This window comes from Eurypyga helias, unplaced genomic scaffold (genome assembly GCF_000690775.1).
Source record: "Eurypyga helias isolate BGI_N326 unplaced genomic scaffold, ASM69077v1 scaffold35469, whole genome shotgun sequence".
In the NCBI taxonomy this organism is placed as follows: domain Eukaryota; kingdom Metazoa; phylum Chordata; class Aves; order Eurypygiformes; family Eurypygidae; genus Eurypyga; species Eurypyga helias.
In genome coordinates this window covers 15629-29372 of record NW_010274533.1, presented here as the reverse complement: position 1 = coordinate 29372, position 13744 = coordinate 15629, and the positions used below count along the sequence as shown (strand labels likewise).

Genomic DNA, 13744 nt, shown 5'->3' with positions numbered 1-13744 from the left:
GGTCCCGTTAGGTCGCCCGGGGGCGTCCCGCCGGCCTCACGTGCGCCCACCACATCCCCGAGGCCCAGCCTCTCCCAGCAGGCCTCCGCAGGGCTGCCTCTCTTTTCCGGTGGGGGGGGCACGGGGTTTTTGTTATTGTTGTTTCTTTTTCCCTTCCTCCTGCTTTTCACGTGGGGACGAGACGAGCCCCTCCGCGCTGGCGTCCTGGTCCCTGCCCTTCTCCCACTTCACCTACCCCACCGACTACGGAACTGCTAAAATCCACCTTCCGTGTCAGGGGAGGATTGGGCGGGATTGCCGAGCCCGGGAGGTTTTCTGGCCTTGAAGGACTTTCTCTTTTGCCTTTCCCAGGCATGTGGGGAATTCTAACAGTTCTATAGTTTGCACTGGGGCGGGGACAATGCGTTGCCTAAGGAGAGGTGGCCGCTTTGAGAAATGACATGGAAAAGGGGATGGATTGTGTTCAACATGATTTTGCATAGGTTAAATATGTAGTGTATACAGCTTAGCCGAGTTAATACTGCTCCAGGACCTTAACTCATCCAAACTTGAGAGTCAGAAGGCAACGTTACAGTTGCGTTACGATAAATATTTGCTGTTTACAAGCATTTACTACAATGTAAGAGTAATGGGTGACTCGTTACACTGCAGATACATAGCTGCTCCCCACGCAGTTAATATACCTAGGTATATCTCGATTGACTGCTAGAATCTGAGCTCCTGTTGGGTTTAAGAAAATAAGCATCCCTGATGGTCCTCCCCCTTTTCCCTAGAAGCATCTCTGTGCCTTAGAAGGCCTTGGGAAAAACCTTTTTTCAACCCTGCATTCCACTTTGTCGGTATCCTTTATCCTGGATGGTGTAACGGTGCGTTACTGGGTTATGCCGGACAAAGTAGTAACCTACTTTTTGTTCTGGATTTAATCCATGTTAGAAATGTTATGTACAGTGAATACATGGGGGTTGGAACAAGGACCATGCTTGTATTGGGATGCCTTTCTTTGAGTAATGTAAACTTCCTTTTAATTGTCATGCATTTTTCTAGTAAAAGCTCTGCAAGTCTGCAATAAAAATGGCCTCCAATAAAACTACATTGGTAAGTTCATGCACACCTAAAGTATGTAAGGATTTAATCAACATATTTTTTCTTCAAACTTATAACTTGGCATCTCCATTTAAAAGATACATCCACATCTCCCCTCCCCAGCATTATTCTGACCAAAATTTCAGATCCAGAATGTAAGGCTACTAGAAAGGACATTGTCTTTGGCTTTAATAAATATGCCATTTCTCAAGAGACTTGTTGGGAAAAAAATATTAAAGGACTCTGTGCTATTTTATCTGTCCTACAGTAGAAAACGCTAAGCAGTGTTTTAGCCTCCTTTCAGCACACCATGTAATTCATCATATATGTAAAAAAATAAAAACCAAATCATGTATTCATTTAATTTCTCCCAGTGTATTTGGGGAAAAACAGTTGCCTGAGAAAAGGCAGTCTTTACAAATGAAAGGTAACATAATTGGGAAATGATGTGGCGTAGTTAAGATGCCTTTTGAAATGATTTTTAACGAATAACAGTTTCTTTGAATTTCATAGGAGCAGAGATTATCAGATGTCAACCCCTCCTGGACCATTTTAGTGATGCATTGATGGATCTCGAGTCCTGTAAAGCTTTGCTTGACATTAAAATATGGACTTCTGAGGGCAGTTGGTTGCTGGTTACCATTCAACTATTAATTATCTATAATTTTGTGAAAGTCAGAACAGAAAAAGTACAGTGTAAGATGCATCTGAGGTTGAGGGAGGGAAATAAGGAAAAAAGACAGTTGTGGAGTTCAAAATTTGGATAGCAGAACAAGAGATTGATAATGCACTCAGAAGGCCTGTTCTTAAAAATACCAAAATGATTACTGTTTGACCCAGATGGAGACGTATTAAAAACTTGTATTAACTCCTGGCTTAGACATGCAGTGGAGTGCTTCCCTCGTACTGTATGGTAACAAACGGTTTTAAAAGATTTCACCAAGGTGAATGTCTGAACTTTTGTTAGTAACTGAGTGCCCACTTCTCCCTAATTTGAGGAAGAGAAGGAGTTAGCCAGCCTGGGGAAGGGGTGCCTCAGGGAGAGGAGAGAATCTGTGAATGCAGTATTTTTAATCTCTTGATATTGTTGAGAATTTTGCTGCACAGGTCAGGAAAAATCAGTTGCGGTTCCCATGGGAACCATAACTAATTCTGCTTCGTTATGTATTTGCATGCAAAACCGAAATGTATTAAGGGATAGCGTAGCGCTGGAACTGTAATTCCGATTTTGTTACCTCTTGTATGTTAAAACCCTTTACCACAGCGTCACATCAGTGTTCTAATCTTTGCCCCTCAAAAAAAGAATGATTATCCACTGGAGAGCATCTGCATCCGTCATGTGACTTCTGAATGCAGAAAGGAAAGGAGCCATAGATGAGCATTCAGTGGCCAAACGCCCAAGTTAAAGCTTACAACGTGCAGCCCGAAGGAGAGGGGAGAGGGGAGCTTCAGGGGTGTAGTGGACAGTTAGTGCCCTTTGATCAGTCGGGTGCCACATTCGCTTGTGGGCCGAGATTTACGTTGCCTTGTGTAATCTCAGAATGTACGGGTTTTTAACGAATGTTCAGTATTTCTGCAGGCTCTGCAATCAAGTACTATTTTAATAGGTTGAAAAGGATCAGGAGTTTGGAAAGCAGTGCTGATGCACCCGAGACCTAATTCAATGTAATACTTAAAACAAAGAGCAACATACTCTTGATTTTGTTATTGCTTACTGCACTTCAAGGAAAAAAATACAGACCCCCGTGACATTAATTTTCTTCTGTGGAAGATTCTATAGATACTTAAGTCTTAAAATTAAAAAAAAAAAAATAATTGTTGCTTTGATACAGAAATCCAAAACATTTATCTTTAAGTGACAAGAATTAGTGAAGCCGAAAAGAGTACCAGAAAACAATCTTCTATTGAATCAAAGAATTTTAGTCCAGCGGAGAACACAGATGGAGATGTTCCCCACTTGTAGCCTGCTTGCCTCATCACCAGTAATTATAATGTTATTACTATGGTATAGTGGGTCTGTGTCTTTTATTTTTTTATTATTATTTTTTACCTTCCCCTTTCTTTTTTTGTTCGTTTGTTTTCATCATCTCTTTCCTCTTTTTCACACTTCCGTGTCTTGAAAGAAGCTGCCTTCATAGAAGCCTGGGACATCTTCATGTTTTTGTTATCCAACTTCAGTCTTGCATTCTTTTTACTGTGGAGGCAAAAAAAGCCAGTGTGCTTGTTGACAGTTTTAAGACATGAATGCTGTGGTCAAAATACACCTGGAATATGCAGGCAGTTAAACTCTAATTGGAAATACATGCTCTGTTTTAGATAATCTCTCTTCCATGCTTCCAAATCAAAACAAATGTCACATGAGATATAATCATATTCAGAAATGTGCTATTTGAAACTTTTCCTCGTCTTCATTGTTTGCACCTTCAATTTATGGGCTGCTAACCAGAGTAAAGCTGTTTTGGGGAGGGAGGGAAAAATTAAGTGTGAAAAATAAGAGGCACAACAACAGGGCTTTGGAAAGAAAGAATTGGCTTCAAATCTTCTGTTTACAAAATGAAGACAGTGTTTCTTGTATCTAACGTACTCTTTTTTTATACTACCTTTCACCACATCAAGACAAAATCTAAAAATTTGACAGTTTCAAAATTGCTTTGCAGTATTCTCACACTAACTGCGTTAATTCTAGAGAGGACTAGAGAAAGGCTGTCAAGCAAGTAGAAGTGCTCTGTGATTTTTGCTTGTCTGTTTTCTGTACTATAGGAAGTGCCTTTGTGAGGAATTAGTTCTGTCCGTTTCGATTTAGGGTGCTGCATAGCTATATGCTTTAGGAGCTTAATACTGCTCCTGTTAGGTTATGGCTGCCACTTTAACAATTTCCTTATAAGGTACAGTCCAAAATGGCAAGCAAACTGCTTTTGGTCTGCTAGTGCTCCAGAAATGTGATACAGCAACATGATAGGCTTGTTCCAACCTTACTGAGATTACAAACAAGGAAAATTCTGAAATGTGTCCTTCTATTACTGTTTAATTGTGCCTTATTAAACTGGGAATGCCTTGAGGATGATGTGGATGTAATATTTATTTTAAGAACTTAAAGAATCTTATTTGAAGTATCAAATGTAAACTTAAAACACATAAAGTTTTTTAAGTTAGCAAAATTTCTTTTACATGTTAAGTGCTGTACTTAAGTGTAGCTGTCATTAATTTTTTGCACCTCTGTGACATCTGTTTGGAAGTAAGTCACATTGGTGCGTGGCTGAGAATGAGAAGGGTCTGCAGTAATGGAATGCTCCTAGCATGCATCCTGTTCAGTAGTTACGGGGTATTGTTAAGTATTTTTCTTATTGTAGCAATACATCATAAACTTTGCTCCCATCAGCTTATTTTTTTTTTTAAGGTAGTAACCACCTTTTTATTTTCTTTTGAGTAGCATCCCTTTTCTATTTTATGCATTTTCACAGTTCCCTTATTACTTTTCTTCTGCCTTATGCTGTTTCTTGCCCTCTGCCTTTTCACAGGCATAGAGTTAAGTTCGAGAAGCTTCATAAATTTTTGAGCATGTAGCACTCTGGAAATTAAATTTATAAGGGGAGTGGAGGCACTGAGTGTACGGACAAAAATATTTCACCTTTTTAAAAACTGGTGTTGGGTATCTCATTAAGCAACTGAAAAAAGCCCAAAACATTAACATGTCTTGCTCAGGTTACCTGACCACATGCACTAACGTAAAAGGAGTCTGAGCTTCTGGCTTTAGTGTGAATAAGTACATGATTCTTTGCTGTTTACTGAGCAAAGTTGGATTTGGCCAGTGAAGGAACTGCCTAAATCAAAAGAATGAATAATGTCATTCTGAATTTCTTTTGTAGCACAAAATGGGAAAGAAACAGAATGGCAAAGGTAAAAAAGTTGAAGAGGCAGAGCCTGAAGAATTTGTTGTGGAGAAAGTCCTGGACAGACGTGTTGTAAATGGGAAGGTGGAATACTACCTGAAGTGGAAAGGATTTACAGAGTAAGGCATTACCTTATTTTTTTCTGATAGAATGCTAAATACTAACCGTTTATTTGAAATAACTGTGCGGAGAGGGGATTTGATGATGATGATACATTTTAAAGAATGTCAAGGGAGGGACATCGATAAATTCATGTTCATGTGGGGCAGTCAAGTATGAAAATAAAAGAGAAGATAGAGAGCTTAGTGTTTGTGCTACATAAAATGTTCCAAGACTTTTACCAAGTCCTTAGTGACTGTTCTTTCGCCACTGTTCTTGGATTTAGCTTGTGTCACTGTCTATCAAGGTAAGCTAGACTGACGGTTGTTGTGTATGTGGTGGAATGAACGTTACTTCTGAGTAAGAAATTTTGCAGGATTTAAACTGTAGGCAGCTCTGAAGTGATGAATTTGAAGCCGTTAGTTTGCCTATTCCTCACTTTTCTGAACTGCTCTCATATTAGATGAAGTTACATAAGGAATTCTGTGGCATGGTTGCCTTCATTAGGCATACCCAAAAGGTATCTTTTGAGTCTCTTTCCCAGGATTTACGGAAGCACAAGAAAACCTTACAGTGGACTTAAAAACCTGATTGTTAAAGAAGGCATGTAGTTGTGCCTCCTTCCTTCCTCCTGTGACACTTTCTGGCAGACTACTAGCTGAAAGAAAGGTGATCGCATGGCATTTATACATCAGTAGTTACGTACGCAGACATGTTGTTGCATACCTCCCAAAGCAATTGTATTGCAACATTCTGCACTCCAGCACCTGAAACTGGTGTAGCTCTAAGTGCGTAAACGCAAAACATAATGTGTTTAGGGTTTGAAGGTCTGATTTGAAGTTGCAAAAATATGTTTTAGTAACTGAAAATAATTGGTAGGCATCCTGCTTGTGCAGTAGTGCTGTGGCAGCATTTGTGCATGAGGACTTCTGGCGAGGTGCTTAATTGTTGTAGGGGACATTCATGGCCTTCTTAAAGTTTTAGTTAGCAGAATACACACTCGTCTCAACATTTGCAGTGTCCAGCTCTGGTCATGAAACCTTTGTTTCCTCCTGTAGTCAACTGAAGGAGGTAGATAGCTCCAGATATGTCAGTGCTTGGAGACAACTTCTGAGAGTAATCCTCGTATATCAAAGCTTAGACATGCATACTTGCACCGTTTCTCCTGAGTGTTGTGTGCGTTCTGTTCTCCATAAGTCTTGGTGCTCACATCATCTAGTTTGCATGGACAGTCTTCAGAGGAACCAAGGAAGGGAGTCACTTTAAAATGGAGAGGTAGGTTTTGGAAGGATGGGGACTGCTTGTTTTAACTCCTGTGATCCCATCCATATCTCAGGAGTTAATAGAGCTGCTTGTTCTGTATCTCTAGTTCAAGAACACTGTTTAAACAACAGCAGAGTGTACTTCTTCCAGTCATCAAATACAGTAGGCAAAGGTTACTAAAGATGGCAACAGAAGCGTCCTTAGGTTTAAGAAATCTGTCTTACATAACGAGAAAAAACCTAGTTTGCTAAAGGTGAGCCATGTGGCTAGTTTTACGTTTTTCTTCTTTTCCTAGTTTTACATAAATGTGTGTGTGTTTCAGTGCTGACAACACATGGGAACCTGAAGAAAACTTAGATTGTCCAGAGCTAATTGAAGCTTTTCTGAACTCTCAGAAAGCTGGTAAAGAAAAAACAGACGGTGCCAAAAGAAAATCTTTGTCAGATAGCGAATCTGATGATAGTAAATCAAAGAAAAAGCGTGATTCTGTAAGTACACGTTCATGTGCTAAGTTTGGTTTTCCTGTGTCTCTTCCTTATTTCTCCCTGTCCCCCTCCCTCCCCAAATGCTAATGAGACTTTGGGAATGAGACCAAACATGGGTTTAAAACTGTAAAAAGAGCACAGCGTCTAGAGCTGTGTTTTGAAAAGGGTAATTATTCATGGTGCTTAGTGAGACTGTCCAAATGGGGGGTGAAAGGTGATCGATTAACACGATGACTGAAAGTTCTTGCGTTGTCCCACGACGCTTACTGAGTAATTGAAAGTAAGACTGGTTAAGAGTTATTTATGGATGACGTAAAGTGGTTGGTTTGCATTAGAGCAAGAGGTTCATGAATGCAACAGAGATGAAGTTCTGGTTTGGCTTTCACTTGTAGTGTATGATTTTAAATAGGTGAGTGGCAAGAGGTGAAGACTAGGCAGTCAATTAGATTAGGACCAGACTTGATGGTGGAGAGGGAGTAGAAAGGGTGACTGAAGAAAGCCTACCTTTTCTTAAAGGTCTGGGTTTCTCCTGCAGTTTAAATGAATGAACAATATGACAAATCTAGTGCTGATAAATACAAAATAATGCACACGTAAAAAATGTGCTCAGTAGCACGCTTTTTTTGGAAGTAAACTTTCAAGGTAGCAATTTTAAACAAAACTGGTTGGCAATGTCAGTCGTTTACTGAAGACAGCTGTTGGATAGGTGGTTACTGTCAGGAAAGTTGGAAGGCACCAGAAGGAATAGATGATGAATAATAGACTATTTCGGTTTCTGTGTAAAGTCAGTTGGGTGTCTTCATCTGGTACAGTCGTGGCCGCTGTCTTGAAAAGGCTACTGTGAAACTGGAGGAACGAACAGAGGAAGCAGTGACGGTGCTCCTTACGCCAGTGCAGTCTCAGCCAGGCAGGAAGAGCCTTCCCCGCAGGGGCAGTTGCACAGTGGAATTAAGCCACCCCAAACCTGTTTTGCTGAAAAGGATGTGCTTTTCCCATTTCCAGGAGTGCGTTCTTGCTTTGCCTCTTCTGTTGCTTTTATTGGCCACGCTTGTTTGTTTAGGATTTTGAGCACTTGTTTCCTCTGTTGAGTTTTCAGAAATAAATGCTAGAAACATCCATGTAAAATTCCTTCATCGTTACTCTACGACTAAATGACTTGGCCTGAAGATCAGTCAGGGAAAAAATAAAATTAATGTAATCTTCAGACAGTTCTATTCAATTATAGCTTTTATAATTATGTAACGCTGTGTTTTGTGTTGTGTTCTACACGCATCCATCTGCGCACGAGAATGCGTATGTCTGGCTTTAATGCCGAAACAGAATTTTATCTTAGACCAGATAACAACCTTCTGACTTACTCAATAGGTCGATAAACCGAGAGGGTTTGCGAGGGGTCTTGATCCTGAGCGGATAATTGGAGCTACGGATAGCAGCGGAGAGCTTATGTTCCTCATGAAATGGTAAGTCTTACATCCACGGTTCCTGTCCCTGTTGAGGGCGGGCAGGCAGTTGCGCTTAGGCTGGTGAGACGACTTCCTTTCAGGAGTAGGACGGGGAAGCTGGTAGTCTGCTTGTTCAGCTGGTGTTCTCGGAAATACAAGGCCTCTCTACTCCGCACTTACTCCTTCTTCCTTCCAAACACGGAATAACTTTAGATTCTATTGGTTCCGTTTTTCAGAAGTAGAAATTTGAAAGGTAAGTTCTGATAAAATACGGGGGGAAAAAAAGGCATTTGTATGGAAAAGGTGGATCTTGGTAGTGTTCTTGCTGTGAGGGAGTGGCAGGCAGAACTCCAGCTTTGCATGTTCCAGTAAGCAGAAGCCAGCTGCTGGGTCGCCAACCTTTTAACCCGCTATAGTGCCAGCTGTGCTGCGTGCAACAAAGTGGAAGGAGTTGGAGGCAACTAGTGGAAGAAGCTGAGGTTGAGATGAAGAATAAACAATGTGAAAGTTTATCATTATGGGCTGGTAAGAGGGGAGAGTGATGGGGGGTGTTTGTGTTATTGGGAGGGTAGGGGGAGACCAGGTTCATTAGCTACAGTGTTCTTGCCTTCTGAACAGGTAGGATGAAATTGGTACTTTTTTTTTTCCAGTGTCGATAATGCAAGGGATCGAATTAAGATTTGCTGGGGGTCAGATTTGTTATGGTGGTGGGATGACAAGAGCGGTAGCTTTCCAGAGGCTTTGCGGAGAGCGTGATTTTCTGAATGGAGTCACACACCTTGGTCTGCAGAGAAATGATTTGTCGTGCGATGTGCCTGGGCTGCTGAAGATCAGAGCTTTGGAAGATTGTCTCCTTTCTGCCTTTTCAAATTCTCCATAAATTTTACGTGAAACCTGGGAGAGTTGCAAATACAGATTGTGACTCTTTGGCCTTCCCTAGTGGCAATTGGCAAAATCAAACACAAAGGAAATGTACAAAAAGCAGCTTTTTTTTTTTTGTTTAGTTCAGTTGCGGTTGATTAGTTTTTCGTGATTTATTGTAGGCAACAAACATAGGTATGAATACGTATGCACAGAACTGACTGGTAAAGGCAGCTTACGCTTCCAAATGGAATCTGACAGGTTGTTTTTATTACCCCAAGACAGCATCAGGAATAGCAGTATGAAATACAGCAGGTTACTTGCATAAACAGTAAATATAACTTGGCTGTAAGTGCCACCTTTTAGGGCTGATGCTGTTGTTTTTTAAAAGTCTTGCTTTGAAGTTTTGATGTGCTTTAAAAGGCAAAATTAGAAAAGTTTTACTTCTTATATTACATACTGCAGTAGGTAACTGAATAAATGGTTCCCTTTGAATAGCAATTTCCTTTCAAACAGGAAAAAATAATCTTGGGATGGGGAAGGAAGACAGAGCTATGGAACCTTGCCATTAGCATGCCAGTGCTTGGTAGCTACATGGAAAAGTATACTGAAAACTGATTTCTAGCTGACGTTCTTTTCAGAACTTCTGACCTCTTAAGAGCTGCTAAACCTACTGAATTAATGATTATGCATTTTCTTAAATCCCACTCTCTTCTCTATCAGGAAGGACTCTGATGAGGCAGATCTGGTGCTGGCCAAAGAAGCTAACGTGAAGTGTCCTCAGATCGTAATCGCTTTTTATGAAGAGCGACTAACTTGGCATTCATGCCCAGAAGATGAAGCACAATAATTGTTTGCATTGCTTTTTTATATATATGAATATTAAAACCTGAAATTTGATTTATTAGCAATGTGAGAAGCATACGTTCTAACAAGAGTCAAACTTGATATTTTTTTGAAGTAGTATGTTTTGCATCAACAGCAAGTAAATAAAAGCTTTCTGCAACTTGTTTCATTTATCACAAGAGAGCATTTGATACTACTACTTCCTCCATATTAGGTAAAAGCTTTTATAAAACGTTCATAAACTTCCATAGTTATTACAGAATCGTATTGAATGTCTAAACAAACTCACAGATGTTTTGTAGTCTTCTATACTATTGATGTGCATGTATCTTCTTTACCCAAACCTAGCCCTTTAAACCTGTAGAATCATTCTTTTTAGTATTTGGGGTAACTTGGTCCCAAGAAGACCAGGTGAAAACTAACTTTGTAGTAATTTGAATGTTATCAGACTGTATATTGTTTACTTTATTGTAAATACTGGTGAACAGTGGTCAATAAAATAGTTTTATATTCTTCCTTTATACTGATAGGCTGTGACTCTTTTGAAGCGGTATGATATTTCTGAACTTTTGATATGTTAAGCCCTCAATTAGTAATATATTTAACTGTAAGTTGTTTTGGGGGAGTAGATTCGTTACCCCATGCTACTCTGTGATCGCAACATCAGAAAAATACCAGGCTTGGACTCTTTGTACTTTTTTGGTGAGCAGTGCCTGAGGCATAGTTGTTTTCAGCCAGGAAGGGCCTGTGAAATGGGTGTGCTTAGGGTACTTGTGGTCGTACTGCCTAGGCACAGTTGCTGGTCACAAGGCCGAGTGGCCTCTGCAGACGTACTGGGAAGTATTTGACGTGTGCTGACAGCGTCAACCTTTGCTGTAATTTCAGGTCTTAATGCAAGACTGTACTGTGGTGTTTTGGAAGGAATTATTCTTCAGGCCTTTGCCTGAAGAATGCTTACAGAGCTCTGCCGCTAAAGTGGAGTATTTTAATGAAGATACTAAGGTATACACCTTAAACAAAAGACTTTGTTTCTGTTTCAGACTGAATTTTAAAATGAGTCCTATAATCAGCTGCTTGCAGAATGCCCTCAAAAGGGCAGAAGTAAGGGGTGGGGAACTCAGGAGGAGGGAAGTTGCCTTTTTCCATTCCTTCTTCAGCTACCATTCCTCTCTTCACTAGCTTTCATCTACACACCTTCTTTTATTTGCATGTTGGCTGCCATGGCATAGACGCCTGGGGCTGGGCCTCGCCATACGTCAGTGGCCAAGCTCGTTTCCCCTTGATGGAGAGTTTTGACTTAGAAAACCCACCCTGTAATATGCTGTAGTCAGAGTCCTAGGTGAGACAGTTAAAATTGCCTAGTTGTTTTCTTAGAAGGTTAAAAAAGATTGGTATTCCTGGAAACCCTTGTGTGCTGAGGAGCAAATGAAGGAGTTGAGTCTGTGCTTGATGTTCCTTCGAGACTGTGTCAGAGAACATTACTATTACTGTTTGTCCTCGCACAGTTTCAAAAGCCATTTACATTTTGGATCAAAACTTGTCATGGTAAAACAACTACAGTTAAACACGGGTGGCTAAACGTGCTAAAGTACCTTTTCATGTGTAACTGCTCTGCCTTGTCAATATTTTTTATTACTGGTTTTGAGGAGAATTCAGTTGCCATCTATTTGTGGCTCTAGGAAACATCTGATATCCCCGTTGGCATGGGGCTTATCTTGCCCTAGGAAATGGTAATTTCAAAGCCTAGCTAGCTTCTCTTGCCTGCCTCAAGATTACCTCAAATTTGTCATACACTTAAGTCTTCTACAGATTTCATGGCTTAACTCTTTGGGCCTGTAACAGGAATAGTTATACACCTAGTATGTAAGATTCCGAAATCCTTGCTTTTTTTACCCAGTAACTTGAGAAATGCACGTGCTAAAGAAGGATTCCAAAGCAGCATGCTTTTTCCCCTGCCTGCTTCTTCAGTACGGAGTGCTTTCTAAAGTCTCAAACCTGTTAACTCTACCGTCTGCGTTTTCTTGTCAAGCTTTACAGTTTCTCTGCTTTGTTTTGTGGAGATGGAAGTTTATATGAAGTTGCTGATTTGAAGTGATACATGTTAAACAGTGCATTTAAGTTATTGCTTACTCTAAGCGGTGGGGTTTTTTGTTGTTGAAAGCTTGGTTCTCCTTAGTTTGTAACCCTTACAGTACAGATTTGCAACTAGATAACAGCTTCTACACTATATCTGGTTCTTCCTTCTGGCTATCCGCAACCATGCACTGTATTCACATTTGAACAACTGGACAGCTTGTTAGACAATTACTTAGATTTCTGATTTTCTGTGTTACGACGGTAGAAACGCTGACTGGTATCGGTTTCCTTTTTTGCCTCACTTTGTGTCAAACTGCATTTTAATAGTAATGACATGCAACACTTTAAAGTTATGTAAAATTACACTGAATGTGCTGCATACATATGCAAAAAGTTAACAAATGTTATTAATTTAAAATTAACTGATGAAATAAATGAGATATCTTCTGTAGTTAGCGAGTTGTGCCGAGGTTTCTGGTCGTTGTCCTTTCTGATCCCAAAACAAATAGGTTTCAGGCTGTCATTCCGTGATCACTCTGTGCTGATGCTGCTGTCCTGAAAAAAACCAAGACAAAGCAAAAAAACTCCGAAAAAACCCCACCCCAAAACTCCCAGAAGCCGGTTGTGCTTGCCCCAGTACTGCTCCTCACCCTGGCTGAATGAAAGGTAACCAGGTGGTGGTAGGTTATGCAAAACCCAGTTCATGGTCAGTTGTGGCGTCATCCTCTCACAGACTGGTGCTTACTTCTTTGCTAGGGAAGAAAACACCCAATTCGTTTATTAGCACTTAATTAATTTGCAATTACTTAACAATTGCTGTTAAAGGGAATGAAAAAAAGAAAGCACCTGCAGAAAACCCCAGCGGTCAGCGTTGGAAGTGGAGTTTATCCGTTGGGCACAGACGGATTCTACGTGCTTGGTGGCGACTCCAGCCCTGTGGTCCAGTTGTCTTTAAAACCGCTTGACAATTTGGCCGCGACAGATGGTCGTACCCTCAGGGCTCTGCGTACGTTGCCGTAATTTCAAATGTAGCTACGAGTACGTTTTTCCTTTCACTGCTAATCATTATTTCTCTCTCTTACTCACCCGAATGTGGCTACGTTAAGACGTGTCTACTCTGCTGGCGGAGGCCTGTAGGCTCGGACCAGCTGCCGAGCCATGTGCCCCCAGACTTGTTCCTGAGGTGCTGCCCCCAAGACGGGAAGTGTGGCTGCACAGACGTAGGGCACCTTAACGCTGAAGTGCAGTAAGGCGGAAGCGGTCTATGTTTCCTGGAGAAAGCGTCGTGCGGGGCTGCTTTTTCCCCTCTTGATCTGCGAAGCTGTGTCTGCGCCGGCTCAGGGAGTTGCAGAGCGGCTGCGCTGCTGTGGGTGGGGTTCAGCGTCTCAGATGTACGCGGTTCACCGACGGTTCCCACCCAAGAGGGGTGTGCTGCGCTCCCAGCCTCTAGTTGTGACCGCGCTGCAGCGGGTGTGCAGCGCCTGCCGTCAAAGTGTTCGGCGGTGCCTTCGCCTCCGCAGGACCTGGAAAGAGCCGCGGAAACTTCAAGCTTCGCTCCTGTTGCTGTTGGGACGATCGCAGCCATCAGCTTGTGCGACAGCAGATCCTTTTGAGGCTCAAAAGGAAGCTTCCATCTCCCAAAATCCCTTTCAGAGACTCCTGTCAAAGCACTCTGGGCTCTCATTTCAAATAAATGATA

General features: G+C 41.3%; 1 protein-coding gene across 2 annotated transcripts; it reads left to right on the top strand.

Annotated features, from left to right (window-relative positions):
• Positions 1–1044: 1044 nt before the first annotated feature.
• CBX3 (chromobox homolog 3) lies at positions 1045–10492 on the top strand. 2 transcript variants are annotated; one of them, XM_010159839.1, is made up of 6 exons: positions 1045–1095; positions 2916–3065; positions 4950–5092; positions 6658–6823; positions 8186–8280; positions 9847–10492. In XM_010159839.1, exons 2-6 carry the CDS (start codon positions 3024–3026, stop codon positions 9971–9973), a joined length of 573 nt encoding a protein of 190 aa, XP_010158141.1. In that variant the 5' UTR covers positions 1045–1095; positions 2916–3023; the 3' UTR covers positions 9974–10492. The 2 variants fall into 2 exon arrangements, with proteins under 2 accessions (XP_010158141.1, XP_010158142.1); XM_010159840.1 differs by lacking the exon at positions 2916–3065 and having other exon boundaries at positions 1051–1095.
• Positions 10493–13744: the final 3252 nt, after the last annotated feature.

Excerpts from the sequence above, each read along its gene's own strand:
- CBX3 (XM_010159839.1), top strand. The coding sequence starts at position 3,024 with ATGGAGATGTTCCCCACTTGTAGCCTGCTTGCCTCATCACCA. Across the intron at positions 3,066-4,949 it reads GCCTGCTTGCCTCATCACCA|CACAAAATGGGAAAGAAACA; the intron begins GTAATTATAATG and ends TTTCTTTTGTAG. Across the intron at positions 5,093-6,657 it reads AAGTGGAAAGGATTTACAGA|TGCTGACAACACATGGGAAC; the intron begins GTAAGGCATTAC and ends TGTGTGTTTCAG.